The 27,854-nt window shown below is 37.9% G+C and overlaps 1 protein-coding gene across 2 annotated transcripts in view; it reads left to right on the top strand.

Annotated features, from left to right (window-relative positions):
* The first annotated feature begins 414 nt into the window (after positions 1-414).
* Positions 415-27,854, top strand: part of Dse (dermatan sulfate epimerase) — a 70,291-nt gene continuing 42,851 nt past the window's right edge. The window contains exons 1-2 of one of the 2 annotated variants that reach the window (XM_026414995.2): positions 415-587; positions 26,525-26,993. In XM_026414995.2, the coding sequence (XP_026270780.2) occupies positions 26,578-26,993 (416 nt within the window). In that variant the 5' untranslated portion in view covers positions 415-587; positions 26,525-26,577. Of the gene's footprint in view, positions 588-26,524; positions 26,994-27,854 lie in introns of those variants that run through there. The other variant, XM_077801809.1, reaches the window with a different exon arrangement.

The raw sequence follows: 27,854 nt of genomic DNA, 5'->3' as shown, positions 1-27,854 counted from the left end.
AGCTCTTCCTCTCTGGCCTCCAAAAGTTATCTTTCCTTTGGGTGGGATCCCAGAGTCGAACCTGAAGCATTTGCGTTCTAAGAAACTATACAGAGCAAGTTAGAGCCAAAGAGGCCTGGCAAGGCAGGGGTGCCTGGAGTCCGGCCGGTGGCGGGGAAGGCCAAGCGCAGCTCCAGGAGGCGAACCCGGGATAAGAGGAGGAGAGCGCAGGGAGGGCCGGAGGTCGGGGTTCGGCCAGGGGAGGGGTCCTAGTTTCCCCTTCCCCATCTTCGCCTCCCCAGGCTCTGCTGACGTTGCGGTTTCCTCCTCCCTCCAGCCCAGCCTCGGCGCCCGCCGCGTACCGCCCTCCGCCCCTTTTTCGCCCACACCCCACCCACCCGCTCTGGCCCGGCTCGCAGTAGCGCCTCCCGAGGCTGCAGCGGCGCATCCCGGGGCGCGGCGCCCCACCGGCACCCATGGCGCGGCGGTCGCGCTGAGGGTTCGGCTCCTAGCGGGCCGGGGGCCCGGGCGCCCTGGAGTAACTGGGGCGGGAAGGAGCTCGAGGCTGAGGGGCGACGCGGGAGAGGACGGAGCCTCGGCTGGGAGCGGTAAGCAGAGGCGCGCGCGCGGGGCGGCCGGGGCGCGTGGTGGGTGCTGCTGTGGGTCCCGAGCCGCACAACTTTTTTCCAGAGTCTCGGGCGGGTTGCCTGCGGGGCTGGCCGGGAGCCTCCGGGAAGCTCAGAGCCACGTCCCTGCTGGGCGCCGCGCGCGCAGCGGGCTGCACGCCCGGGCCCGGCTGAGCTGGACTCCCAAAGGGCGCCCGAGGCGTGAAACCCGAGGCGTGGGCTTCCCTCAAAGGCAGCTGTTAGTCCCTTCTACTCCTTGAATAGCCAGCACTAAGCCTGGCACCCCGTAGGAACCGGGGATCGCTTTTGGTGCATCCGGGCTGCCTGGCCCAGCTGCGATTTCCCGGACGGCCCAGGGGGCTTCGGCTTCTTTCTGCCGGGTCTGGTGGCACAGATTCGTGCACTCCTTTCCCTCCGTATGCGCGCCAGCCCGGTGGTCCTGCGTACCTTTCCTGGCGCTGGCAGGTCGACTTTGTGGCTGAGGAAGCCGAAGGAGCACGTCGCGAGCCTCTCCCAGATGCTGGATTCCAGCGCTCCTTGGCTCCACGGACAATCGGAGAAACTGTTGGTAAACCTCATCGCCGAGGCGGCCCCAGGCAGGGGGTTGACTCACTGACTGGGAAGCGTTGTAAGCGATGCCACATGGGCTCAGCATCTGTCGCCCTGGAATCTGAGCTGCTTGTGACCTGAGAACTTTTTCGTTTTCATCTTTCATTTAAGCCAGCAACCTCCTGTTAGGCCGGCTGGCATTAAGATTAAAACTCAGTCCACTGCTCCAGAAGTATGAGGTGAACCTCATTTACCTGGAATTCTTTAAGTCAGGAAATATGACATGTTAATTTTCTAGGGACCTTTGCGAAATAAAGTTCTTTTAAAACTTTTTCCCCTCCTCATGCTTTAGTTTATATTACATTAAATTTGAAATAAATATAGATTCTCACTTATAAATATTTTCATTATGTTTTGCAGTATAGAATTTAACCTTTCAAGAATTCCCTTTTTGATTTCTCAATAAATGGACAATCTCTATGAAATGAAATATTGAGATTAAATATTTTATAGAATATTCAGATTGTACTACTAAATGGGGTCACAAAAATGAAATGTGCATGGAAGAAATATAGGATTATTTATGAGTGTGACATGTTTCTTTTTTCCTTTAAGTTTGCTATACAGACATAAGACCTTTGGTGGAGTATGTAGGTGAGATCTGTTTTTAAAAAACAGAAAATTGAATTTGATGTCTCCCTCACCTTGTGACCCCCTGTGTGGGTTTAGGGAAAATGCAAGAGAGGGCTGTTAAATAAAGGAACATACAGAGGTACATGAGAAACAGCTCTAGCCTTCTTGGAACTGCAAAGTAGAAAGAAAGAAAAACATATGAGCAGCCCTTCAGAATTTGAGTTTTTTTCATTGACAGGTATATGATGTCAGTATCAGTTTCATTAAGTTTTAGTTAAATAGTAACAGTGGCCTACAAATCACATTCTAATATTCATATTTAAAAATGATAGTACAGTCACCCAGGAAAAAGGGGACTCTTGGGGGGGAAAAAAGAACTAGACAAAGAGGGAATTTTGCAGCAAAATACAATATGGGCTTTTGCATGATGGGGTAGATTCCTTTCATGATCCTGCTGGGTAGACAGTGTTTTAAGTTCCTTCCTATGAGGTTGAGGCCTAGTGGAGGGAAAACACTTGCTAAGAAAAATCAGCTAGATTTGTCAGGTAAGGTCAGAACCATCTTAGTGACTAATCTTTGTGTGTGCATTTACTTCAGTATTTGATGAAAGTAGTTCAACAGTAAGTTAGAACTGTGCATTTTAGTGAGATGGTATGTCCAGTCCAATATCTGGTAGTACTGCTCTGGGAGAACCTGGTGGACATCCTGAGATGAAGTTCTTAACTTCACAGATGTTTCCCAGTGCTTCATTTAAAAAATCTTGTTTTGGGCTGGGGTTGTGGCTCAGCCGTAGAGCGCTTGCCTAGCATGTGTGCAGCCCTGGATTTGATCCTCAGCACCACATATAAATAAATAAAAATAAACATATTTTAAAAAATCTTGTTTTAATCACTGAGAAAGTATTTTGTGATCATAGATGAAAATGCATTCTGCAATTAACAAAATGTTGCTTTATACATTTCTTAATGTTATTTGTGATAGTCTACTTTGTTTTTTATTTCTACTTTCCTTGGATCACTGTGTGTTGCATGAAAGAAATTATACAAGTCTCAATCTGTGTCATGATTTTAATAAAAGACTGGAGAGGAAAAAAGGAAGGTAAAATATTTAAACTGAGGTTTTAATAATGGGTAATCTTTGTTTTCAAAAGAGTTAAATAAATTATCAAAAGATGATATTTTTGTAGTTGAAGCATATATAAAATATTACTTAAGACACTAGTACGTTTGTAAGTATAGCAGATATTCTTATACCTTTTCATCACATCCACAGCCTCCTAAATTAAAAAGAAAAATACTATTATTGTTGTGGGATGTGTTTGTGGCAGTCCTTGGAGGAGAAGCAGAAGCTTTAGTAGAGGGAACTTCATCATAGAGGACACGTGATTCCCTTTACAGAGAGGAGCTGATCTTTGTTATTATGAAGGAGTGAGTAAGGTACCTGAGGAGCTTTCAGGAGCAGCAACCTTACTGAAAGAATGTCCAAGTGAAGGGCAGGGTTTTGTTTTTGTTTTTGTTTTTGTTTTTGTTTTTGTTTTTCCCCTAACAGTTCTTATTACTATATTAATTGCCTTAAAGTTTTCTTATCTTGGAATTACAGTATCTTCCCCTATAGTGATTTATAGAATAAAACTCTGGAGGCCACAAAACTACCAGAAAATGTTTGGATGGCACAACAGAATTCTGTAGATCTGGAGTTGGTGCCCAACCAGGGAATGAGACAAGTGCTAAGCTCAGAATTTGGAAAAGGGAAACTGTTTTCCTGTGACATTCATACCCTGAATTAGTGAGAGAACGGGAAGTAGAGATTAGAATATCAGATTCCTGAGCTAAGGGTACATGTTTCTATTTGGTGATAGCAGAAATGAGAAATGATGTTTCAAAAAGTCTTTTCAACTCTACTGCTGAATTTTAACTGGAAATTCCCTTTTGAAAATTAGACTTTATATTAAGTGAATAATATTTTTGATTGAAATAATTATTCTTTAAAGCAAAATTTTCTATGTATATGATAAATAAATGTGATCCCAAATTCTGATCTTCTAACTTTAGTTGTTTTACAATTCTAGTTATTTATAGAGGAGTGGCTGAGGTAGCTCATGGTGAAGCATTTAAAAAATAATTAAAGTAGAAGAGAAATAGAAAGTATTGTGAATAGAATAAAGAGGGGCTATTAGTATCAATAAACTCACACTTTTAAACCCATGTGCATTTAGACAGTTGAAGGAAAGGAAAAGTCCCTGATAGATGATACAAAATACTTGTGTACACAAATACTTAATTGCATTTCAAATTGACTCGGCATTCCTCCCCCCTCATCAAAGAATGCTAATAATGTTATATTTTAGCCTAGTGGAAATGAAGGGTGATGTAGAACAGGTGTCTTATCTTCATTTTGGTAGTGTGGAAATAGAAATACTGAATGTAAGTCTTGTCTATCATTTTACAAGTAATTAGTAGCGCAATTTAAACATGAAATTAACATAAATTGCACATTTAATGCTACTTTTCTCTGTTGTGACTCCAAATTCATATTATTAAAGACTCTTAGATTTCATTTTCCTATTCATCTACTTTATTATCCCTTTTATTACTCACTGCTGCTCATGAACTGTCATTCCCCTAGAATGTTTATGTGCTTCCCAGGCTTCTGTAACTGACTGTTTACAGACTGCCTTTCTGCAGCCCCCAGCTCTTCCACTCTTCTGTATCTCTCCTTGTGTCTTGTAAGGATTCCTTGTTGAGGCCTCTTCTAAATTCCTGCAGAGTCCTGGGCTCATCTCTCCATTCTCATTAGCTGGCTTCTGACTTTTACTGTCCTTGCTTTACCAATAGTGTTGCCATATGTAGGCAAGCTGCAGCCTGTTGAGGGTGTGGATTCCAGATCCTCTTTCACATGCCCAGAAGAGTATAAACCTGCTGGAGGAGCAGCGAGCGTTCAGAAAGCCTGTTAGAGATTTCAGAAGAGGAAGGGAATGATTTTAATTTAGAAAGAAAAGATTGTTGAGGCTATTTACTTCTTGAAAGGAATAGTTTGTTCAGTTCTTAAATCACAATACACTGTGAATTTTAATGTGTATTATAATAATCATTGAACTTCCTTCTATTCATTTTATCTTTCTTAGAATATTCTGTAAATGTGATCTTGGTGAATGTTGTCATCAAATGTTAGAAATTATGAAAGAACAGAACTTCCCTCTTCAGTAATACATAGAATCTACAGACAATATTGATAATAAGCATGATTTTCCTTGGCATATACATTTGGGAATAGCTACAACCATTAGTCATGTTATAAAAAACGTTAACAAAAGACATTTATGCAATTAGATTTTAATTACACATACATGACATATTAATTATGGGTTGTTTGTATCTTATCTGTTTTGTCCTAGACAGGGTCAGAAAGAGTTTGCCACTACATGAATGTGTGTGCACTTTAAGAAAACCCCAGAAAAACAAAAAACTTTTTGGGGGGTATATATATAGAATTAATATTACCTCTCTTCTCCCCAATTAGTGTGAAAGATAGTAAGTAGGGTAATTATATTAAAATACTAGTATTTTAAGCTAGCATTCTTACTCTTTTAGTAGTAATTTAATAGATCCACATTCAAATTAAAAAGGTGTCTTTACATCTTTCCATTTGAAATACTTATTGCATATCTCTCTATATCTACTTGTATACCATAGAGTTATAAATTGTGTTTGTTGATTAAATCTGGCATTTGCATATTTTTTCATGTACAACAAACAGCTCCTAAGCAACAGGCATTTAATGCATGCAGAAATTATACCACAACAAAGTTGAATCAGCATTTCATAACTCTTAAAAGGAAATTTATAAAGGAAATGGGCTCAGCAGGCTTGTGGGCCTATAATATTTTTATTGATGGAATATGCACACAGTATACTGGCTTTACTGTTGCTGTCAAATGGCTATTGCAAGGGAAAATGAGGATATTTGTTAGCAATTCCTGAAGTAGGAGGTAACAGTGTTTGTTGTACAAATTTTGGTGCAAAATGTAATAATCTACAGATTATGCCATTAATCCAGTATTGATTACTCATTTGAGGAATAGCTGACTAGAAATTGACTATTGTTTACAGAGTACTCTTTTCAATTAGAGTATCGAAAGGATTATTGCATCTCTAAAGTTACAGCCAGAAAATTGCATCAAAGACAAGAAATTCAAGAACTGCATAATAACAATCACTAAGTAGTTTAAAAATATTTCATGCCAATGTGCACTCAACACCCAACACAGAGCAGAGTGGTGGTAAAGACCAAGATGCTGGGCTGCAAGAAAGCACAGCTTACTTTCATAGGCAGTTCTAATTGTAAACTTTTGTTCTCGAATCTGTACTGTTTGAATATATCTGTTTGGATGACACAACAGAATTCTGTGTGAAATATTAAAATCCATCTTTTTCTACCCCAAGGAAGCTAGTGTTATTGAGGTCATCTATTATCTAGGTGCTGTGTTAGTGTCCTAAGATTTTTATCATTAAATTTTTTTTGTCTTACTTAGATAGCTAGTAGTTTTAAAGCTATTTTAAACAGCCTATAAGCATTGGATTTCCAGAATTCCACAGATTCTGGGGAAAACCTTTTCTTATGGCCTTTGCAGTTTAATGACATAACTCTGGGAGGTATGAATGGGACTAGGTTCTCCAGCCCCATGGACAGGCAGATAAAGACCAGCTGGATTTTTGAAACACCTGCAGTGTTTTCACTTCTCTCAAGGGGGGATTGTCCTGGCAGGAAGGAAAAAGTAGAGTGAAAGAGAATGTTGAACAGCTGTTTTCTATCTTCCCTGAAGAAAAAGAAGGGGGAAATTGACTTATAGTAAGCATTGAGAGGGATTTATACTAAATACAAGGAAGTTTTTCTGAATGTTTTTATCCTTGAAGATGGATTTCTGAAGGAGGCCTTTGAGTTCTCCGGAAGAGTTTAAATGAGGTTGTCTTGAAATGTTAGACTTTGTCTTCTGAGACTTGACTTCAACTCCTCTAAACTTGAAAATGTTAAAAAATTAAAAATGATTTGATTATGTGAATGTAGAAGGCATTGTCAGTTTTCCTGCTTTAAATTAAAGTTGCTTTTGCAGTTTCTACTTATCATTTTTATTAGAACAAAGTATTTACTAACTTATCAATCATTTAAGATTCCTTCAGCCTTCATTTCATAAACATTACAAAACTCAAACAAATGCTGAATTTGTTTTCTCCCTTAAAGACACCTTTTCCCCCTACATATTTGTACAAAAGAGGACATATTTAATTGACAGATTAGTTTGATATGCATGTACATTGTGTAATGACTACCACAAATTAATTACTACCCATACTGTATTTTAGATCCCCATCCCCATTTCTCTCTTATTCTAGAAAAATCTTTAAACAATGTTGGCACCAAACTATGGTGTTCTGTTTGGACTTTCATTTGCTTTTTACCTTTCTCTGCTTCATTTCTGTGGTAGACCCAGACTGGTTTCAAAGGGGAGGAATTTCCATGCATGGTCACAGGAACAGGGGTCTTCATTAGTCATGTGGTCAAAACATGGTGGTTGTCCATGTCAGAAAAAATCTGAGAAACTTCTCTCACCAAGCTTCTTATATCAGTGTTATGGCTTAAACCAGTAATGATATTTAAAAAAAAAACAAAAACAGAATGTAAACTTTGTTTCATTGTGTTTAAAAGATAGAATCTCCAAGAGAATTGATCCCATGGTTTAGGGAGTGGTTCTGTTTGTTTCTTTTTGTTTTCTTCTCAATATTAAAATCAGGCAGTATTGTACTTAAGATGCAATTATATTGAAAGCAGGTTCATTGTGGTGCAGCAGAGAGTGTTGAAAATTCATACTCAGGTCATACTGAGGTCTGGGGGCTTGGTGGATGCCAAAAATGGAGCTTAGCAAAGTCAGTGTCTTACGCAGTTGGCATGAAGTGTTTTATCTTACTTAGTCAGTAGTTTTAAAGCTATTTTAAACAAAACAATTATATTGTTCTATTTTTTATGTTTTTGCAGTCCTGGGGATTGAACCTAGGACCTTACACATGCTAGACAAGTACCCTACCTGTGAGGTACATCCCCAGCCTCTAAAGCAACTTGACGTACTTTCCACATTTGCCCTTCTCAAAAGAAGCTAATTGTCATAAGCACTGAAAACTTGCAAAGTTCTCTTAGGGTAAAGTATCTTTTAATTGGCCACTTTACTTTCTAGATTATTTCTTCTTTTCTTCCTCTTCTACCTTTACCTGAAGTCTTCCACAGTTAGATGCTGTTGATTCCAATGAAAATTCAGGAACAGAGAACAAATAAGAATTGATGTTTTGCTTTTATACATTATTGCAGTTTATCCTTCTTAAGCATTAGTATGAAATATTAAAATCCATCTTTTTCTACCCTAAAGAAGCTAGTGTTATTGAGGTCATTCTATTATCTAGGTTCTATGTTAGTGTCCTAAGATTTTTATCATTAAATTTTTTTTTACTTAATGTGACTTACATAGAATTATTCTTTATAAAAATTAACAAATGATAGTTATCTGCTATGGGAACTTTAAAAGAACAGTTTCACCTCAACTTGCTAAATTTCATCTTGTAAATTTGATATTATTGGGCCACTTCCATTATCTCTTTCTTGGGCAAGGTATGTATGGCAGTATTTATACTACTAAATTGCCCCCAAATGATAAACCCTGTGAAGTTGAGTTGTGAGCTAGCAGTGTTAGGATGGTTATATTACAGACCTTTTTTGTGTGTGCTTATACTTTTTTTCTTATTGTTGAAGCCACTGACTTTTGGCTCAGAGATTGCAAGTTTTAAAAAGATAAATCCGTTTCTCCAAGTGAATGAATGCTTTGATGTATAACTTTTTCCAATGTACTTTTGAACTTGGAGAGTCAGATGAAAGAACATTATACTTCAACGATAGGAATACTGAAAGGATTTAGTCATTCAGCAAGTATTTGCTAGGTACTTTTTTGTTTGAGGGGAAGTCTGGGTGGCAGGAACTGAGGAGGTATACAAAATAAATATGTCATGATTTTCAACCTTGAGCTCTAAAATCTTGTTGGAAAAGAATAACTGAGTACGAAACTTTATGAGAACAATTAACTGCTGAATGGAGACAAAAGCATGCAGTGATATTGCAGGAAGGAAGAGATCTGAGAGGCTTACAAGGGCAGAAGACTCAACTATGGAGGGGGGTGAATTGGGCCTCAAAGGATTTTATGCAAAAAAAAAAAAAGATAGGAAGAAAGCATTGCAAGCAGAGAAGCAAGGGAGAAAAGGCACAGGAAGAGGAGGAACAGAAACGAGTTGGCTGTCAGATCCAGGGAGACTTCTTGGAAAAATTTTGAGAATTCACTCATTATTTTTATGACATTCTCTTTCCTTTTTTTTCATCCCTTCTTAATATATTGTTGTTTCCCACATGTGTTTTGAAGGACTGTATTGCATGTAATCAATGGTGCTTGACACTTGATGACTTAGACAAAGATGTCTAAGACTTTGACTTTATCCCTGAGGAGGTGACATCTACCTCAAATCCCTTTTGGAGCCAGAAAGGACTGAACTAATAAATGCAAAAAATGAAGATAACCATATACCTCCCAATAACTCAGTATGCATATAACTAGTAGTAAATATATAGTAGAGATAGTTTATGTTTTACACATTTTTACTGACTCCCTTTTGAGACCCAATTAGATGCTACCTCCTTAGTATACCTTCCTCATTCAACCCAGCCAGAAGTATTAACTCTTCTACAAATTTCTGTAGCACTTGGTCATTCTCATGCAAAATGACTTCCTTTCATTTTAGTGGTTTGCAGAAATATTTTATTTTTCGTCTTGTAAGATGACATAAGCATTTTCATCACTGGACTGTCTCTGAATTCTCAAAAGAATATTGAGCAATACATAAATGGGCTTCCAGGGGAGATGATTATTCATGGATTTGCAAGGAAGGCTTCGTTAAAGAAAGGTGTATTTTTTGAATGAGAAAAGTACCAGGTGGGGTGTGAAGCTGATAGAGAGATGGAATCCTGTGCAAGAGGTGACCTCTGGAGAAAAATGGGAGTTCTGCTTAAGCAATAAGTGAGTCTGAAAAGTACGTTGGTGTATTGAAGAAATTACTATGAGATTGGACAGATAGGTCAGAGTTACATTGTAGAAGCTAATGAATTTTAGAGAGAATTGTTCATTCTGCTGAGGGAAACCAGCTTTTGGGTAGGGAAATGACATGGTGGTGAGTAATTTTGGAGGAACTTTATGGTTTACAAAAACGATTGTTTCATAGGAAGTATTGGTCAGAATGCCTGGATTTATGTATTTTCTCCTTACTTTGTATGTGACCTTTGGTAACTTACTTAATTTTTCTATGCCTTAGTTTCTTCTGCTCTGAAAAGGGGATGATATCTATCCATATCTATATTATAGGACCAAGGAGAGGATTAAATGAGCTAATCTGTGTGAAATACTAGTATATATCCTGGCATGTGATACACACTATATATATTTATTGTTTATTGGTGTAGTTATGATAAGAATTACAGTGTCTACTTTAGAAAGAAGAAAATTATAGAAGTAGAACTCTGTGTTAAATTTACTAGAACTAACAAAACAAAGTACCACAAACTGTGTGGCTTAAACAACAGAAATTTATTGTTTCACAGTGCTTGAGGCTAGAAGTCTAAAATTAAGGCATTGGCAGACTGGTGCCTTCTGAGGCTACAAGGGGAAATCTGTTTCATGCCTTTCTGCCAGGTTGTGTGTGTCTGTCTGTCTCTCTCTCCGTGTGTGTGTGTGTGTGTGTGAGAGAGAGAGAGAGAGAGAGAGAGAGAGAGAGAGAGAGAGAGAGAGAGAAAGAGAGGGAAGGAGGAAGGGAGGGAGGATTGAACCCTAGGTCTTGCATGTGGTAAGCAAGCACCCTACCACTGAGCTCTTTTCCATGAGTCTGGTGGTTTTTAGCAGTCATTAGCATCCTTAGCTGATAGATGCTTCACTCCTTGTCTGCTTTCATCTTCACATATCTTTCTCTGTGTACTTGGGTCTGTCTACAAATTGTCCCTTTTTATACTGACACAGTTAGGCTGGATTAGGGCCAACCCTATACCAGTAAGACCTGATGTTAACCAACAACATCTGCAATCACCCTGTTTTCAAATAAAGTCACATTTGAAAGTATTATGGATTAGAACTTCAACATGAATTTCAGAGAGACAAAATTTAACCTATAGTAGATTCCATGTCAGATCTTTCAAGTCTATAGTACTATGGTCTTGGTGTGCCAAAAGGATCATATAAAAGAGGAGGAGTCTGTAGGTTTATTTGATAATAAATACATATCTATTTATATATTATCGTCCTGATTCTTCTCTTTCTTGTTTGCCTGGCCTTGCACCATTCCCTGGATAGCTACTATGATGGATATGCCACAGAGGCCTTGGAATATCACTGTGCTCCCCATCATTTCCTAAAAAGATCTTCCTTCCAGTATGGCACTCTCTTTCACTTTTTAAAAATTGGGGTTGGAGATAAAATTATGAAGATAAGTTTAGAGATGCTGTGCTTGTATTGGATATTTTCAATCTTCTCTCTAAATTTGGATGAGACATCACTGTCCCAATGTACAGGTGATAAAGGAAGAACTGAATGCTTTTGGAAAGAGGCAAAATAGTAAGGGTTTTATTATGGATTCAATTGAAGATGAATAATCACGTGTGTGGGTGAAGCTGTGTGGTTAGACAGAAATTGGTACCTCTCTGGCTTCTGGTAAGGATTGAGGTAAATGGACAAATATGACTGTGATTCCTTTAGTCACTGAGGAAGTTGGAAATATCCCCAAAGCAATAGAAATAACTTATGAAGATTAAAAAGAATATATAGACAAATGGTGATAAGGTGATTTCAAGTCATGAAAGTGCCAGTTGAGTCACACCTAGAGGGTCACTCAGAGAACTAAGATGTCCCTAGGGATTGAAGAGGCTGGCCCTGCCTCATTTGTGGTTTGGGAGAATGTGAGTTTGTCTTCTAGTGGAGACCAACAGGGAATAATGTGTCACTGAGACAACTACTGCATCAATCTTTAATTAGAAAGGATCCTAGGTGGTATCTTCCCCCCTCCACCCACCTCACTGACCTCCAGAATCATCAGACCCATATATTTGGGACAAGACATGAGAGGAAATTTTGAAAAATTAGTACAAAAGGGAGTTTTCTTTAGCATGAGCAAAATGTAATTCATCAGCTTTGATCAAAAGAAGTAGTTAGAGGGAATCTAGCCATGGATAGAGATAGAATCCAATGGGTAGGATAAATATGAAAGTTTGGGTGGAGAAATAGACAAGTGAGACAATAAGGAGATGTAAAGAATGGGGCTAACGTCAGAGTATGATGCTGAGGACAGAATGAAATTCGGACAGCTTATTCATCAAGGTGAGAAAGCATGCACCAAATTAAACATTCATGACCTTGTACATGCACACAGACATAAACATTAAGTATCTAGCTATGTTTTAGGCTCTGAGTCAGATTATTTCTTTCATTTTTTAGAAAAAAATCAGAATTCCTTTTATGTTTTATATGCCAGTCTTAACACTGGGAACCTGGCTCATATTATCCCTAATCTCCTTACACTTTGGCATATGAGTATTTTTATTGTCATTTGATAGATGTAGAGCTGAATCGGGATAGTTATTCAGGAGCATGACTTTTTGTCCTATGGATGCAACTCATCAATTCAGAAATTATTCTCTTATTCCACATAGGGTAGTAGTCTACTAAAACATTTCTTTTCCTTAAGACTGGTATTCCTATAATAGAACTGTAAATGTCATAGCAAAAAAAAAAAAAAAGTAGGTAAAGAAGAAATAACAGCATCCTCATTATTTGAATTGTCCAGTTAAAAGTTTTAAGTGCAGAAAGTCTTCTTTAAACTCACAAATACTAACACCAATAAAACCTGTATGCCAAACCATTAAATAATAATAATTATCCTTAGAAATATGTTTAAAAGTAGGAACATGAAGGGAATTACTTTAAGTTTCAAATTTTAATTTAAATAGAATTTTTAGCTCCAAAATAGTCATCCAGCAGAAAGGGAGGCTCGCTGGTCTTGAAGAAGAGTGATGGGCTGTCTAATCATACAAGATGGGGTGAATGTTTTGAGATGACATTTAATAAAAAGACCCTGAGAAGACTCATGAGAACTATCAGTGGAATGTCAGGAAGCAACAAGGGACATTCAGAAAGTGACTTGCGATAATAAGTGCACAAGGCAGGTTACTGATGGCATAGTGAAACTTGGTTGAGCAAATCACCTGTCAGTCTGGAGTGGACTTTTAGTGAAAGCCTGTGCCTCAAGGGGGTCAGGAAGGTACTGGACTACAGCCCTCAGTAAACTATAATAATTACCCTGAGTAACCCTGAAGATTTAAGTATTATACTTTAACTCCAAAGGGTTTGTCTTGGTGTAAAAAGATTTTTATGTAATTATATTCATATGGCTGTATAACCATATGTACCATTATCTCAGAGTATTTAAATGTTTACACTTTAGTTAAAAATATTCATTCAATAAGTGTTTTCTGAGTGTTCAGTCAATAAGTATTCTTGGATGGAGAAATAGAGACCATCAGGAGATGCAAGAATGGGGCTAATGTCAGGGTATAATGGTGAGGACAGAATGAAATACGGACAGCTCATTCATTAAGGTGAGTGCTAGGCACTCTCTTCCTGTTCAGCCACGGTGATCTCCTTGATATTTTTATGACAAGAGGTGTGGCCTCCTTAGTATTTGTTCCTTCCACCTAGAATGCTTACCCCACAAGTCTGTATGGCTTGCACCCTCATCCACATTAAATATATGCTCAACTGTCACTTTCTTAGGCCAGCAGTGATCATTTTATTTAAATTATATCCTTAGTCTGACCAACTATTACTCTTCCCCAACTCTCTTCCGGGTTTTATTTTTCTTCCCAGCACTTATGACCTACTAATCTACTATATAATTTATTTCTTTGGTTGCCTGGATTCTCCTTCTAGAATATAACCTCTGGGAATGGGGTGGGTGGGGAAAAGAAAGAGCAGAGACAGAGAGTGAGAGAGTGAGTGAGAGAGAGAGAAAGAGAGGGGGGAGTGGGGAATGTGAAGGCAAAAGACAGAGAGGCATGGTCAGACCACGCAGAGCCTAGAGCGCTTTTGTCCAGACTTTGGTGTTTAGTCTTTATGACACAGGAATCCTTTGGAGGGTTTTAAACAAAGCAGCATATAATCTGAATTATAATGGAATAGGATCACTCTGGCTATGCTGAGAACCTCCATACAGAGGTGAGAGTGAGGGCAGGGGCACTGGTTTGGAGGATGTTGTAAGCAAGACGTGGTGTGGCTTAAACCATTACAGTGGTGGTGAAAATGGATGCATTTGCGAGAAGAGCCAACAAAATATGCTGATGGTTGGGATATGGAAAGAAAGGTAGGAAGGGAGAATAGAGGAACTGGAATTTGTGCGTGAATTCTTGGCAGGATTTGTTGCCAGTAACGAGATGGGGAAGTCTGAGAAAGCAGTGCTTATGTCTTTGGGTTGGTTCCATGTATGTATCATTGTTTTAAAAACCAAATCTGTGGTATTCTGAATTTGATGATGATTCATAATAAGACATTTTGAAAGTACCCAGGGAGTTTGAAGCTAAAGAACTATGATCTGTGAGATTGAAAAAAAAAACCTACATGTATAAAAGTGTTTTAAGTATGTGAAAGGCAGCAAGAAAAAAAAAGGTAAATTTTATCATTGATGAGCATTTGAAGATTTGAATACTGAAAAAGAATGGAGGAATGCTTGAATATATAAGTAAGGACTAAAAAATAGATTCATATATAATGATAAGAGCATTTCTCCACATATACTTACCAAGCAAACTGAATTTTCATTTTAGTCAAATGAACTGAAGAATATAATGCCAATTAATTACTTTCCTGTGCATCTCCTTAAGTCTTTTGCTTAACATCTACATATTTCATTTTTAGACAATTTCTAACGCTTTTTAAAAAAGGTATAAGACTAGTATATTCTGGGGATGTGGTTGTGGCTCAGTGGAAGAGCATGTGTGAGGCACTGGGTTTGAACCTCAATACCACATGAAGAAAAAAATAATAATAACAAATAAAATAAAGGTATTGTGTTCATCTATAACTTAAAAAAAAACTAGTATATTCTGCTGTTGTTTTTCTGCGTATAAACTTCAGAGAAAAATAGCGAAAGTTGAGTAAGGAAAAAATTTGATGAAAACTACTATCATATTTTCCTTTTAAATAGGTTATAAAGCATTATGGCAAGACTTATAATTTTAGCAGGACTTTAAATAATTCCATTAAAAGGAAGAGAAAGGGAATGTGGAGTGAGGAATCCCCAAGACTATCGTTCAGCTTGGTGATTCACTAGAATAATTCACAAAATTTGATATAATCATAGTTATGGTGTAATAGGGCCAGGATGCAAGTTAAGCAGGTAAAGGGAAAAGGAACATAGGGTAAAGTCCAGGAAAACCAGACACAAGCTTCCAGGTGTCCTCTCCTAGTGGAGTCACAACAGCTTGTGATGAGATTCTTGCCATCCTGGAAAGCTCACCTGAACCTTGATGTCCATATCTCTTGCTGGAATTCAGTCGTGTGGGCATGAAACACCTGTGTGATTGACTTCAGCTACTCAGAATATATTCCCGCTAGAGCAAAGATTTACCAAAAATGTTGCTAGCATAAATGTCTGATCAAAGTCGTACCACTTGACCCAAAGCCTCAGGCATAAAGGAAAAAAAATCTCTTTGTCAGGCAGAATATTCCAGGGCTCAGTGCTCATCTGCCAGGAGCTGGCCCAGGGCCAATCCTAAAGACAAGCTTCTTTTGGGAAAGTGTAGCTTTTGAGCCTCTTGGGCCTGCTGAGTTAACCCTTTCCTACATAGCAGGATAGGCACTGAACATGGAATTAGTGCTTTTTAGACATGGTATTGTTACAGGATTGTTATAGAATAAACTGATAAATCCTGATTCTGGAAGACACGATAAAAGGCCTTACCCCAAATATGCATCATTTCAAAAAGGGTCTAGCTAAATTCATAAATGATCAAGTAAGAGTAGAGTATATAAGAGGTTAGACATGTTTTGTGGTATTTCTACTGAAAAATCTACAATAGATATTATGACTCACCCACAGGACTTTGCAAATACAAGCTAGAAGAAACAGAAAAACTGACTTGAAAGTATATGTGGTATTGACCCGATTCAAGAAAGTAGCCAAAAGCAGGGGGATGGGGTTGTGGCTCAGTGGTTGAGGGCTCGCCTAGCACACGTGAGGCCCTGGGTTCGATCCTCAGTGCCACATATAAATAAATAAATAGAAAACAAAGATATTATGTTCAACTACAACTAAAAAATAAATATTTTTAAAAAAGAAGCCAAAGGAGAAAAGACAGCCCAGAAGTTGATGTTGAATAGTCTCAGGAGTCTGTCTTTAAAATGCAGAGTAATATTGCTTTGAGGGAAAAATGAAAACATTCTGGTAAGAAAATTAGATGCAGAAGAAACAAGACAGAGAAGGTGATTTTCAAATAATCAGTTTGAGAAAATATAGTGAAGAAATCAGTTTTGAATAGAACTTAGTTTTAGATGTAAGATGAGCACTGTGGGCAATAAGTTATCAGGAATCAGGTGGGAGTGACCATGAGAGGTGCACAGTCAGGATCTTTCCATGTGAAGCGCTGCAGCTGAACATTTGTGGGAAGTCCCAGGACATAGGTACTGGAGGAGACTCATGGAAAGACAGCAAGTGAGGCATAGTGGTGAAAATTTTGACTCTGAAATCAGATCTGGAGTCAAAAACAAACCTGACTACACATAGAGTGTCACTGGCTAAATTATGTAACCATTCTAAATGTCACTTTCCTCATCTGTTGAAGATGAAACAGATGTCAGAATTAAACTTGGTAATGAAATAAGCATGCTTTGCACAGTACAACCCATGACTATCTTAGAAAGAAGCATAAGAATAATTTTTCACAGTATTAGGAGAATATGGTATCCCTGAAACTGAAAATCTTCAACGTGTTGAAGAAGAGGAAATATACTTTAGATATTATAGGTAGTCAGCATTTGGGAGAGTGAGTGCCAAGAAAAGGTCACTGGGTTTCTCTAAGGTGTTTTTGAAAGAGTTATTGGCTTGAGTAGCTTTAATTAGTGCAACAATCAGGATTTCCAGAGAAAGAACCAATAAGAGATCTCTTTCCCTGTCTATCTATTTATATCTGTATCTATATCTACCTATCTAATCTATCTAGAAAGAATGTTATCATGGGTATTGACTCATGCAATTATGAGGCTCAGAGATCCCAACATTAGCTGCCATCTGCAAGCTGGAGACTCAGGAAAGCTGGCAGTGTAGTACCACCCTGAGTCCTAAGACCTGAGACCAGGAAAGCTGATGGTGTAAGTCCCAGTGGGAGAATAGGAGACCAATGTCCCAGCTCAAGCCCTCAGGCATGGTGCTGGGAGATATTCTGCCTTTTTGTTGTATTCGGGTCCTCAAAGGATTGGAAAAGTCCTAAGGACATTGGGGAGAGTAGTCTACTTTACTCAGTTTACGGATTGAAATGCTAATCCCTTCTAGAGGCCTCTTTACCTACACTTCCAGAAACAACATTTTACTACATATCCTGCACCCCATGACCCAGACAAGTCCACACATAAAATGAACTATCACATAACTAGTAAGAAATAAAGTCATTTACCTCAAACTCAAAGGGGAAAAGTTAGTGATACAGAATGAAAGAGAGTATTGTACACAAACTGAAGGAGTTACATCAGCTGAAAATGAATGTCTCTTGTCATTTTCAGGAAGTGGATGTTTTTCCATTAAGCACCAAATTTTCAAAAGTTACATTTAAATCCCAAAGAAACTTTTACATTTCAAAAGGACTGATGTTTCTACATTTAGGATGTTTCCCTAACTGTGTAAGCACATATATATCAGTATATTGTATATCAGTAAGCTTTATCTACAAACTTTGGTTGGTGAAGAAATTGTATTCAATTTAAAGACTTCCTTTTCCCCCAGATGTATTCAGTCACTTAGAATCCTTAGCCTGAAAGTTATTAATGTGCAGTTGAGCAGGAAGGAGAAACTTCTTGTCATCAAATACTTTATATTTATCAAAATATTTGGTATTTTTAGACTCTGGAAGAGACTGCAAGGTAGTCCATCAACAATGCATTCTATGTATTTGGGGAATGAAGGTCTCTGGGTGAGTTTTGTGGGCACTTCCTTAGGAGTCATGGTGCCCTCTCTCGCTGTTGGCCTGACCTTGCCTTTCTCATTGACAAGATGATGATGACTGCTACTGTTTCTTGAACTCTTTCTAAATCCCGGCACCCTTTTAATGGTTTAAATATATCAGCTAATTTAAGCCTCACGAAACCCTGCAAAGAAGGGTTTTATCCATTTTACAGAGGGAGGAAAACAGGAACATCGCTGAAGATGCAGTGGTGCTAGAGGTCAAACCCAGAAAGTCTGGTTCCAGCTTACGCCTTCAGCCACTAATCATGTTCTGAGGTGAATCATAACTAGCATTTTTAAAATTTTTTATTAGTTGCTACAGACAATACAATGATCTTGACATATCATACATTTGATTCAAATGGGGTATGAATTCATAATTAGCATTTTTGATTATCATAAAGTGATACATGCTTTATAGGTGTTATTTAATATTCCAACCAGTCTATAAGAGAAATATCTAATTTTTATTTAATTTTAAATGAAGAAAGAGGTTTAGACAGTTTGTCCAGCTCTTTTCTTCCTGAATCTGTATCAGGAATAAAATTTTACTTCAGTTTCCATGAGTACTTCATGGTGTAGTTTAACTGGTATTTAAAATTCTGTAAGGTTGAGATTTAGCTTTTGACTTCAATTATACTTATTCTTTTCTTTTTTTCCCCCCTGGGCTTTTTAGCCAGTAAAGCCACAAAAGTGCATTTTCATAGTTAATTCTATTGCTGAGAAAGCCATAGCTGGCCCTTGGGACTCTTTCAAGAAAAACTTTGGTTACTTTCCATTGGAGAAATTTTGAAAAAGAAGAAAAAAAAAAGATTGTGAATTTCCTCCTGGGGCCAGGAACAATAGGTTAAGTACATTGCTTTGGATGGAGGGAAATGCTTATTCATCTTTATTGTCAGACAGTAGTACAAGCACTGCAGTTTTTACAAAAATCTCAGAAACACAATTTCTTCTATATTTATCCTATAGTTATTTAGGATAATTTCCTTGTTCACATCCTCAATTCCTAGCATAGTTTCATGTTCCCTTTCAGGAAATAGTGCACTGAAAGACATGACATGCATCAATTACTATCTTTTAAAGATTCAGGTAAAGAAGTAGCAGATGATGTTCGGTTAATAAAGTGCTACATACAATAGAATCTACTTATAGCTTCTCAGAAAGTATAATCCTTTCACTTTCCCTTTTAGCCTCTTTATAAGCAAAATTAAGTGCCCTGCTAGTCTCATCAGAGACTTCATACCTCCCACCTCTGCCCTCCTTTCTCTTTGCCACCATGAAAATGATCATGATTTTACTTTCTTTCTGCATTTTAAATGCTAACCCCTCTTTCAAAAGCTGGATCTTAATGGTTCTTAGCTTTGTAGTCATGTGTACCAGGCAAACCTCTACTACTAAATTATGCATTCAGTTTGATAGCCACTGAAGTACTCACTCAAGTGGTCTCTGGCAAACAGGGATGGAGCTTTCAAATTGACAGCAGAAAATCTTTGTGGCCATTTCAAACATAATTTAGAAGTGTTACTCTTCTCATATAAGGAAGTTGTAAAATTACCATTGTTGGCGTAGGAAAGTAAGTGGGCTTCATGTTATGTTATGAGAAAATGTATCTCTGTGAAAACCTTCCAGGGGGCAATTATAGATATGTTCTTTGCACCGAGCTGCACTTAACTTAAAACCTAACCAAATGTTTCTCTGATGTTGTGTGTGAAGGTGGTGAGCACCATTATTACTCACAGTGTGGTTTTGCTGTGTGGGCTCAGAGTTATAATTACTCCTTCAGTAGTGTGTGTGAATTCTAGAGAGTTCCATATGCTATCATTTCATATTGTGGATTTTTGTTTAGAAATGACTTTTGGGAGGTATTTTTCATTTCACCCTTAAGTAAGGAAACAATAATCCCTCAGTAAAAGGAAGTTTCACTTTTATTAAGAGCTCTTGGTTTTTAAGTTTTTCTTTTTTTGTCTGAGTCTACAGGCTTTACTCATCAGAGAATATAGTTTTAGGGAATGACTGCATGGTATTCAAACCATGTTTTCTTAGGATTTGACATATTTAAAGGTAAGATTAGATTTATTTCACTACAAAAATTTGTCAAAAACATAGAAGTTTTGATATATGATAGAAGTATCATATTTTGATACTGAGGAAAAAGTTTTCTTTTCCAAAAAATTATTTTAATCATGCATCTAATAAAATTGAAATAGGAAAGTGAGAGAACTTAAAAAATATGTATATTCCATTAATTAAAATATATGGAAATGTGTCAAGTAGAACATGTAAGGAACAAGGTGTTTCCCAAGCATGTGAAAATAGATTTTTCTGAGGGTTAAAGGTAGTGATTTTGACCAGTCGAGTTGACGAGTTGACCTAGGTCCAAGGTCCTTCCTGTTATCTTTGTCCTGATTTATTCCTCTTCACCAGGAAAGCATATGATAATTTTACTTCCTTTGTCAATTTCCTATGAAGCCAGAAATATTTCTCAATCTGCTTGATAGTTATATTTATCGTAAACAGATATGCTGACATTGGAGTTACAATGTTAGCATTCTAGAATGTTAGAATATGTGTGTGTGTGTGTGTGTGTGTGTGTGTGTGTGTATGGGAGAGAGTTGATTAACATTAGATAGCAGCTCACCTCCCAGAATAATCAGCTGAGATACTGATGACATAGACAGCCAAGACTAGATGATTCTAGACTGAGGTTATCTCATCACCTCTGGCAGTGACAGCAGATGTCCCCTGAGTATTCATGAATCCTTTCTATTGTAAAATATGTTACTGGGAAACAGCTTTCCAGCCAGAGATTGTGTTTCCCAGCTACTATGGTATCACTGAGACTTTCTTTTAAAAGAATACAGTAAAAAGCAGTTCCTCTTGTGCATCAGGAATCACTGGTCTTGAGAAACATTCAAACTCAGTTCATAGCTTATTTAATCTGTTGTTCATTTAGTTGGGGCCATCTCCTCACACCAGCACTTGAAAAATTTTAAGGATCATATGCTTTCCTTTCTAGTGAGTGATGAGCTTACTATGAATGATGAGTTGAAGAGTTGGGATCACTGTGTTCCAATTTCAGCTAAGTTTCTAACAAGCAGCATGACCTCACCCTAGTCACTTAACAACTCTGGTTCTCAATATTTGCCTATAAAATCAGAAGATTTAGTTTCTTTCAAATAAAATGCTTTTGGGGTAGATTAGTATGAATTTACATGTCTGGAACTTATCTTCTACTAAAAAATAAATATTTATTGCACCCTTATTCCATGTTGAGTTTTAGGCTGAGTGTATCACAGGCATTCAGGCACCCCATGAAGAAGGTACCATTTTATGGATGAGACAATGGAGGCTTTGAGAGTGGAAGTCAGTTGATCAAAGCTAGCAGAGAGCTGAGCTGCAATTTATCCTTAGGTCTGCCCAACTCCTCACTCCATACCGTGAATCATTATGCTGTGCTCCTTAGATTTGGCACATACAAGGGTTTTTAATCCATCTTAATTTGGGATATGTTTTACTTTCTATGGGGTGATTTTTCCCTTCCATCCTTATACTTTCTATATTTTCTAAAGCCTGAGGAATTGAAAGAACTTTTGTACTTACCATGTGTTTCATTCTATAAGCAGTCTCAGACGATTTGGAAACTAACATCTTTTTTTGAAACTTGATGTACTAGTTTAGGGTTCAGTTCTTTCCCTCTCGGCCTACTCTTTCTGTACTTTCTTTGTTTAAAGATGGCAAAAATGGAACTTCTAATGTTGTTGAAAGTTCTTAACAATTTGTTTGGTTAAAGGAAAGAAACTTGGCTTAGTATTTAGGGGATTCAGGGTCTAATTCAGCCTTTGAAGTTTATTCTTTTGGAACAAACAATACTGTTTTGCCACATTTTTAGATTATTGTAAAGTAAAAGATCAAATATGTGACGAGCATTTAGAAGCAGAGAAACAAAAGTTTCTCTGTCTGTCAGCAATCACAATATCTGTAGTGGATTACTGTAATCAGAATTAAAGCAAAATAATTTGGAGCTTTTTGTGGCATTATGAAGATCTACTTAAGACAATTATAATTCATTTGACTTGGTCTAACTTGGACTAATGTACATACATGAAGGCATCCAGGTAGAAGGATGGTCAAATTGCTATCTGAATTTATTGTCTTATAGTAACAGTGATTCTTAAGTGACTATCCATTGATAAGTGAAAACTTAGTCATATTTTACTAAGCTGTATAGAATAAGATAAAAAGTGGGAAGGATAACTGGATTATGAAAGTGTATGAAAGTGAAGGGGAAGAGGGAAGTGTGAATTTCAGGGAAATGAGGCTCAATAAGGTCATTGAGAAACAGCCTAAGGCTTGAATTCTGGATAACTATGTGTTAATAGAGTCAGCTGCTGAGTATAGCTAGTGGTTTTACAGTATGGAAATGCCCCTTCATGAATTAGGCCAGAGGCTTAAGGGAGCTGGCAGTGCTCTGTTATTTCTGAAATAGCACAGTGAACTAAGAAGTGTGTAGCTTGAAAGAGTGTCCATGGCATCTCAAAGTTCAGTCTCATTTCTCCCAGGCTCCATGTGTGGGAGAGAGGAATGGTAGGTAGAATGGGAGGTTTGGGGTTGGTCTTTCTGGTATACTCCATTGTCTTCAGCATCGATTGTTTCTCTGAACCTTTTCAGAGTCTCCCAAAGTTTCTTCAAACACTATACTCATCAATTTTTGCCATGTTCGTATACCTTCTTTTCTTATTTTTAAACTCGAATGTATTTTACTTTTTATTTGTTCTATTTAGTTATGCATGATAGTAGAATGTATTTTGACACATATATATGGAGTATAACTTCTCATTCTTCTCATTATATATGATATAGAATTAACATTGGTCATTTAATCATATATGTGCATAGGAAAGTCATGTCTGATTCATTTTGTCTTTCCTGTTCCCATTCCCCCTCCCCTTCTTTCATTCCATTTTGTCTAATACAAAGTACTTCTATTCTTCCCTATGGACCCCCGCCCCCCATTTCGAATTAGCATCTGCATATCAGAGAATACATTCGCATCCATTTACCAGCAAATGCCATTATTTTGTTCTTTATGACTAATATTCTGTTGTATATCTATATCACATTCTCTTTACCCATTCATCTGTTGAAGAGTACCCAGGTTGGTTCCATAAACTTGAATATATTTTAAACACAAACTTTATATTTTTGTTGTAATCTCAACTTTAGTATGTTGGTTATAGTTTTTCTTAACTCACACTGAAATAAGTACATAAAATTAGCATAAAACCTGCCTATTTGGGTTCTCTTAAAATTATCTTGAGAAATGCGCTTTTCATTTAATTTTAGCTCTTCTCTTTATAGATTGGGTAGACAGAGAGCCTACAGTGAATGATCAAAGGGGAAGTTCAAAGACTGGAAATAGGGGATTTGGAGTAGAATTTTCTAGACAAATGTAAAATGATGGATAGGAACTATGTTTCCCTGTAGGTTATTAGCCTAAAGCAAATTTGGATTAGACTTACATTTAATTTTTCTTTCTTTTTTAAATCATAAAGACCAAAAAATCTACTGAGTAGTGTTTAGGCTACTTAAATTTTTAGACTTTATGTTTTCTCCCATTAATTTCTTGGCAGAAATTTTGTCTGGAAAATTTCAAACTTGCCTTGGCTTCAAGTAGAGGGGAACAGGATTTACAAGATTTCTTCTTGTTCATGTTAGTGATGAGATATACTCACTAGCTCCCAAACTCAAGAGTTTAATTCTGAGCCAGCATCTGTGAGTTACCTTTTATATGCCAGATTCAGTACTGAGCCCCGTGATGCACAGAGGAAGCCATGGCTCCTGCCCTCTGGAAGGCCAGACATGTGAAAAGCTGAAACAATCCAGTGTGATGCAGTATGTGCCAGATCCAGGAGAAACCAACTCCTTGTGTAGATCAACAAAGGCCTTAATAGCTGGGAGAGCAGGAGGGCCTGGGCGCATTGAGGCAACGTACAGTTGGTGGCAGGGTCCTTCCTTTCTCCTTAGGTAATCTCCATAGATGAGTGTTATACAGAATTTTTGTGGGTTCTGCATTGGCCCACATGATGTTCCCAGGAGCCATTAATGTTTTGAATATACAATAACTTGCAGCCTTGCTTCTCTGCCACTTTCACATGAATTTGAAACAAAAACTAGGGAGCCTTAAAAAATAGTTGGCATATTGAGATGGCATCATTTCCAAAACAATATCTGAATGAGGTTCTGTGCTTCAGGGTCAACTCTTCTTGTTTAAATATATTCAGGCCTACCCTATGTAACTGGAAGCAGTGTGACTGGGATTATAGGGTGAGTTTTGTCAGGTTAGACAAGTTGTCTTTTCAGTGTAAAGAACTCTTTAGAGCAGCCCTCACTATCTGAATGACTCCATGTCTGGGTAGCAGGGTGGTACGTGCAGGGTGGGAGAAACAGAATAAAGCAAATCAACCTTTGCCAGTTTAGGGAATGTTTGTACAGAATCTGAGGTAGCAAAATTCTGGTCTCCACTTACCTTCTTACCCTCCCCATAACCTGAGCCCCTCTCCCCTCTCCCCCTGCATCACAGTCACAAACGAATAGTTGTTAGAACTTCAATTGCTTCAAATGCTTATGCGGGCCAATTAAAGGAGAACCTTCCAGCCTCTTCTGGGTTCTAAATACCCACTATGCTAATTGCACTGATGCCAGCTTCCAGTCTTCGACTTTTGGGGATTTTATAAATATATGGGCTTTTCTTTTTCTTTTTCTAAATCACTGGCAGGACTTTTTTTTTTTTTTTTTTTTTTCCCTGAAAGGAGTAAGAAATAATCCCCTGAGGAGATTGAGCACTACTTCAGACCCAGCCACTTCTCTGTGTTGCCAGAGACCTTGCCCCTCCTCAGGCATAACCTTAGAGGACTATTTCTTTTGGCCAGGTCTCTGACCTTGAAGGATCCACCCAGCTGCCTTGAAGCTTTGGGTGCTAGACATAATATTGGCAGAATCCAAGAGTTATTTCTGTTTTATGTGTTTTATTTAGCATGACTGTATTAACTTTTTTTTTATTCACCAGAAGTTCTGCTCTAAAATATAGAATGCTTCCCCCAAACCACTGCTGTTGAGTTTTCTTATACATATATTTATAGTCTAAAGCACATTTAAGAATATAGAGACTCTTAGAATAAGGTAGCACCCACAAGGGATGCCATATTGCCTTTCTCTTGGAGTCAGGACAGGTCGAGAATGTGGATTGACCTTCAGTGTGTGTTACGTTTCAGTTTTTCCTCGTGAATGTGATGAGGCAGTTTTTCCTTGGAAAAATAGTTTGTGTTCAGCTTGGGAGGTGGATTTTTCACCGTCGGCTTTTCCCTTTAATAATTGAAAACCACTGTTCATTATTTACATAAAACTGTCTTTTTCTGGTCTGCTTTCTATAACCTTTCCCCTCTTAAGAATTTTAAGAATTCCCTGACTTTCCTCTGGGGGATTTTATGCCTGCTTTATCCCAGATGTGGACATAGACTATGCCGAGGGTTTTTTTTTTTTTTTTTTTTTTTAGTGTGCCTACATTTGAAAGACGTTCTTTTAACCAGTGTACAAATCTACCACTGAAAAGAGGGGCTTTTAAGAAAGTGAAGTAGTTGAGAAAATATGTGAACTTGGTTTAAATTTTTGATTTACTGAATGACTCCCAACATCTCGTAGGCAAAATGAAAAAATAGACTATAATTTCAGATAATAAAGGGAAAACACACATGTTATTTCAGCATTTTAATTCCTAGATTTTATTTTCTGAATGAAAGCATGTCAGTTTCTAGTCCAGGCAGCCCTGTGTCTGGTCTTCAGGATGGGTTGGCTGATGTCAGCCAGGGAATGCATGAGCTTGGCTGATGTTCATACTCTCTTTGTTCTCTCTGTCTCCACCTTCTGTTCACACAAAGAGAATCTGTAGCCACACTCATAGTATTTTGTCTCCTTACATGTGCATAGATATCTTGTTCTTAATCCCTGGTTCAGAATGTAAAATGCTAGGAAGACAGAAGTTAGAGTGAAGGAGCCTATATTAATAAATACAGGATTTTCTGTTTTTTCATAATGTGTGCTCAGATTCCTAGCTGACAGTTCACCCTCAGCTTTTGGTTATTGTGGTTTATGTATTAATGTCTAAAAAATACCATAAAATCTAAACTTCTCTGCATTTGACAAACAATGTCAAGGTTTGTTCTTTCCCTACTTGAACAAACATACTGTTTCTCTCGTAAATTTCTTCCTAATTCATATTTTTGTTGTATTTAAAAAATAAAAATTTGTAAGTTTTAATTTTAATTGTTTTCGTAGTGAGGTTCCCATCTACCCCCAACCTGTGCCGTGTTCCTTTGAGTGACATATGCTCTTCTTTATTTTCTCATGTAGGATCTTTCGAAGATGGTTTGGCTGCCTTGGAGGTTTGGAGATTTGATGCCACAATGAGGACTCACACACGGGGGGCCCCCAGTGTGTTTTTCATATATCTGCTTTGCCTCGTGTCAGCGTACATCACTGACGAGAACCCAGAAGTCATGATCCCCTTCACCAATGCCAACTACGACAGCCACCCAATGCTGTACTTCTCTAGGGCAGAAGTGGCTGAGCTCCAGCTCAGGGCTGCAAGCTCACATGAGCACATTGCGGCCCGGCTCAGAGAGGCTGTGCACACTATGCTGTCCAGCCCCTTGGAATACCTCCCTCCCTGGGATCCCAAGGACTACAGTGCCCGCTGGAATGAAATTTATGGGAACAACTTGGGCGCCTTGGCAATGTTCTGCGTGCTGTATCCTGAGAACATTGAAGCCCGTGACATGGCCAAGGACTACATGGAGAGGATGGCAGCGCAGCCTAGTTGGTAGATTTTTGTCTTTTTCTTCCTTTTCTATTAACTGCAATTTAAAGAAATGAATCCATCAGTGAAACCTCAGAGACCAGATTTTCATGTGTTCATGTGTGTGTATGTGTGTGTGTGTGTGTGTGTGTGTGTTTGTGTAGGAGGAGTGCTTGTTACTTGTGTTGCCTGTGGCTTATGAGTGGCCTGTTTCAAAAAACACAGTTACCACACCATGTTTCAAGTAAGAAGGAAAATGTTTAGATGCAAATTAACCAAAGAAAAAAATAATTTGCTAACTTGGGCATACAGTGTCGGGTTGATTGTTAAGAATTCTTTCTCCTTTGTGCAATCTGCATGTACAGTCATGTATCACTTAACAACAGGGATGTGTTCTGAGAAATGCACCATTAAGTGGTTTTGGCATTGTACAGACATCAAAAGGTGTACTTACACATACCTACATAATATAGCCTATTGCACACCTGAGCTATTTAGTATATGTGTTTAGTGTATATGTGTGGTGTATACAAATACATACATACATATACTCCAGTCCCTTGGAGTACTTCCCTCCCTGGAACTCCAAGGAGTACAGTGCCTACTGGAATGAAGTTTATAGAAACATTTGGGGGCCTTGTACACATACACATGCCATATATGTGTGTGTGTGTGTGTATATATATATATATATATATATACATATATATAAAATGCAATTATATATTTATACGTACATACACACATATATGTGTATGTGATCATATATATAGAATGTGTGTATGTATATATAAACATATAACTGCATTTTATATACATATGTATATGTATATGAACATTAGTAGGGTTTTTTTTTTTGTTTCTATTTCGGTATTAGGTTTTGAT

Source organism: Urocitellus parryii, chromosome 8 (genome assembly GCF_045843805.1).
Source record: "Urocitellus parryii isolate mUroPar1 chromosome 8, mUroPar1.hap1, whole genome shotgun sequence".
In the NCBI taxonomy this organism is placed as follows: domain Eukaryota; kingdom Metazoa; phylum Chordata; class Mammalia; order Rodentia; family Sciuridae; genus Urocitellus; species Urocitellus parryii.
Note: the sequence above shows the minus strand (reverse complement) of the source record. Positions and strands in the feature narration are given on the sequence as shown.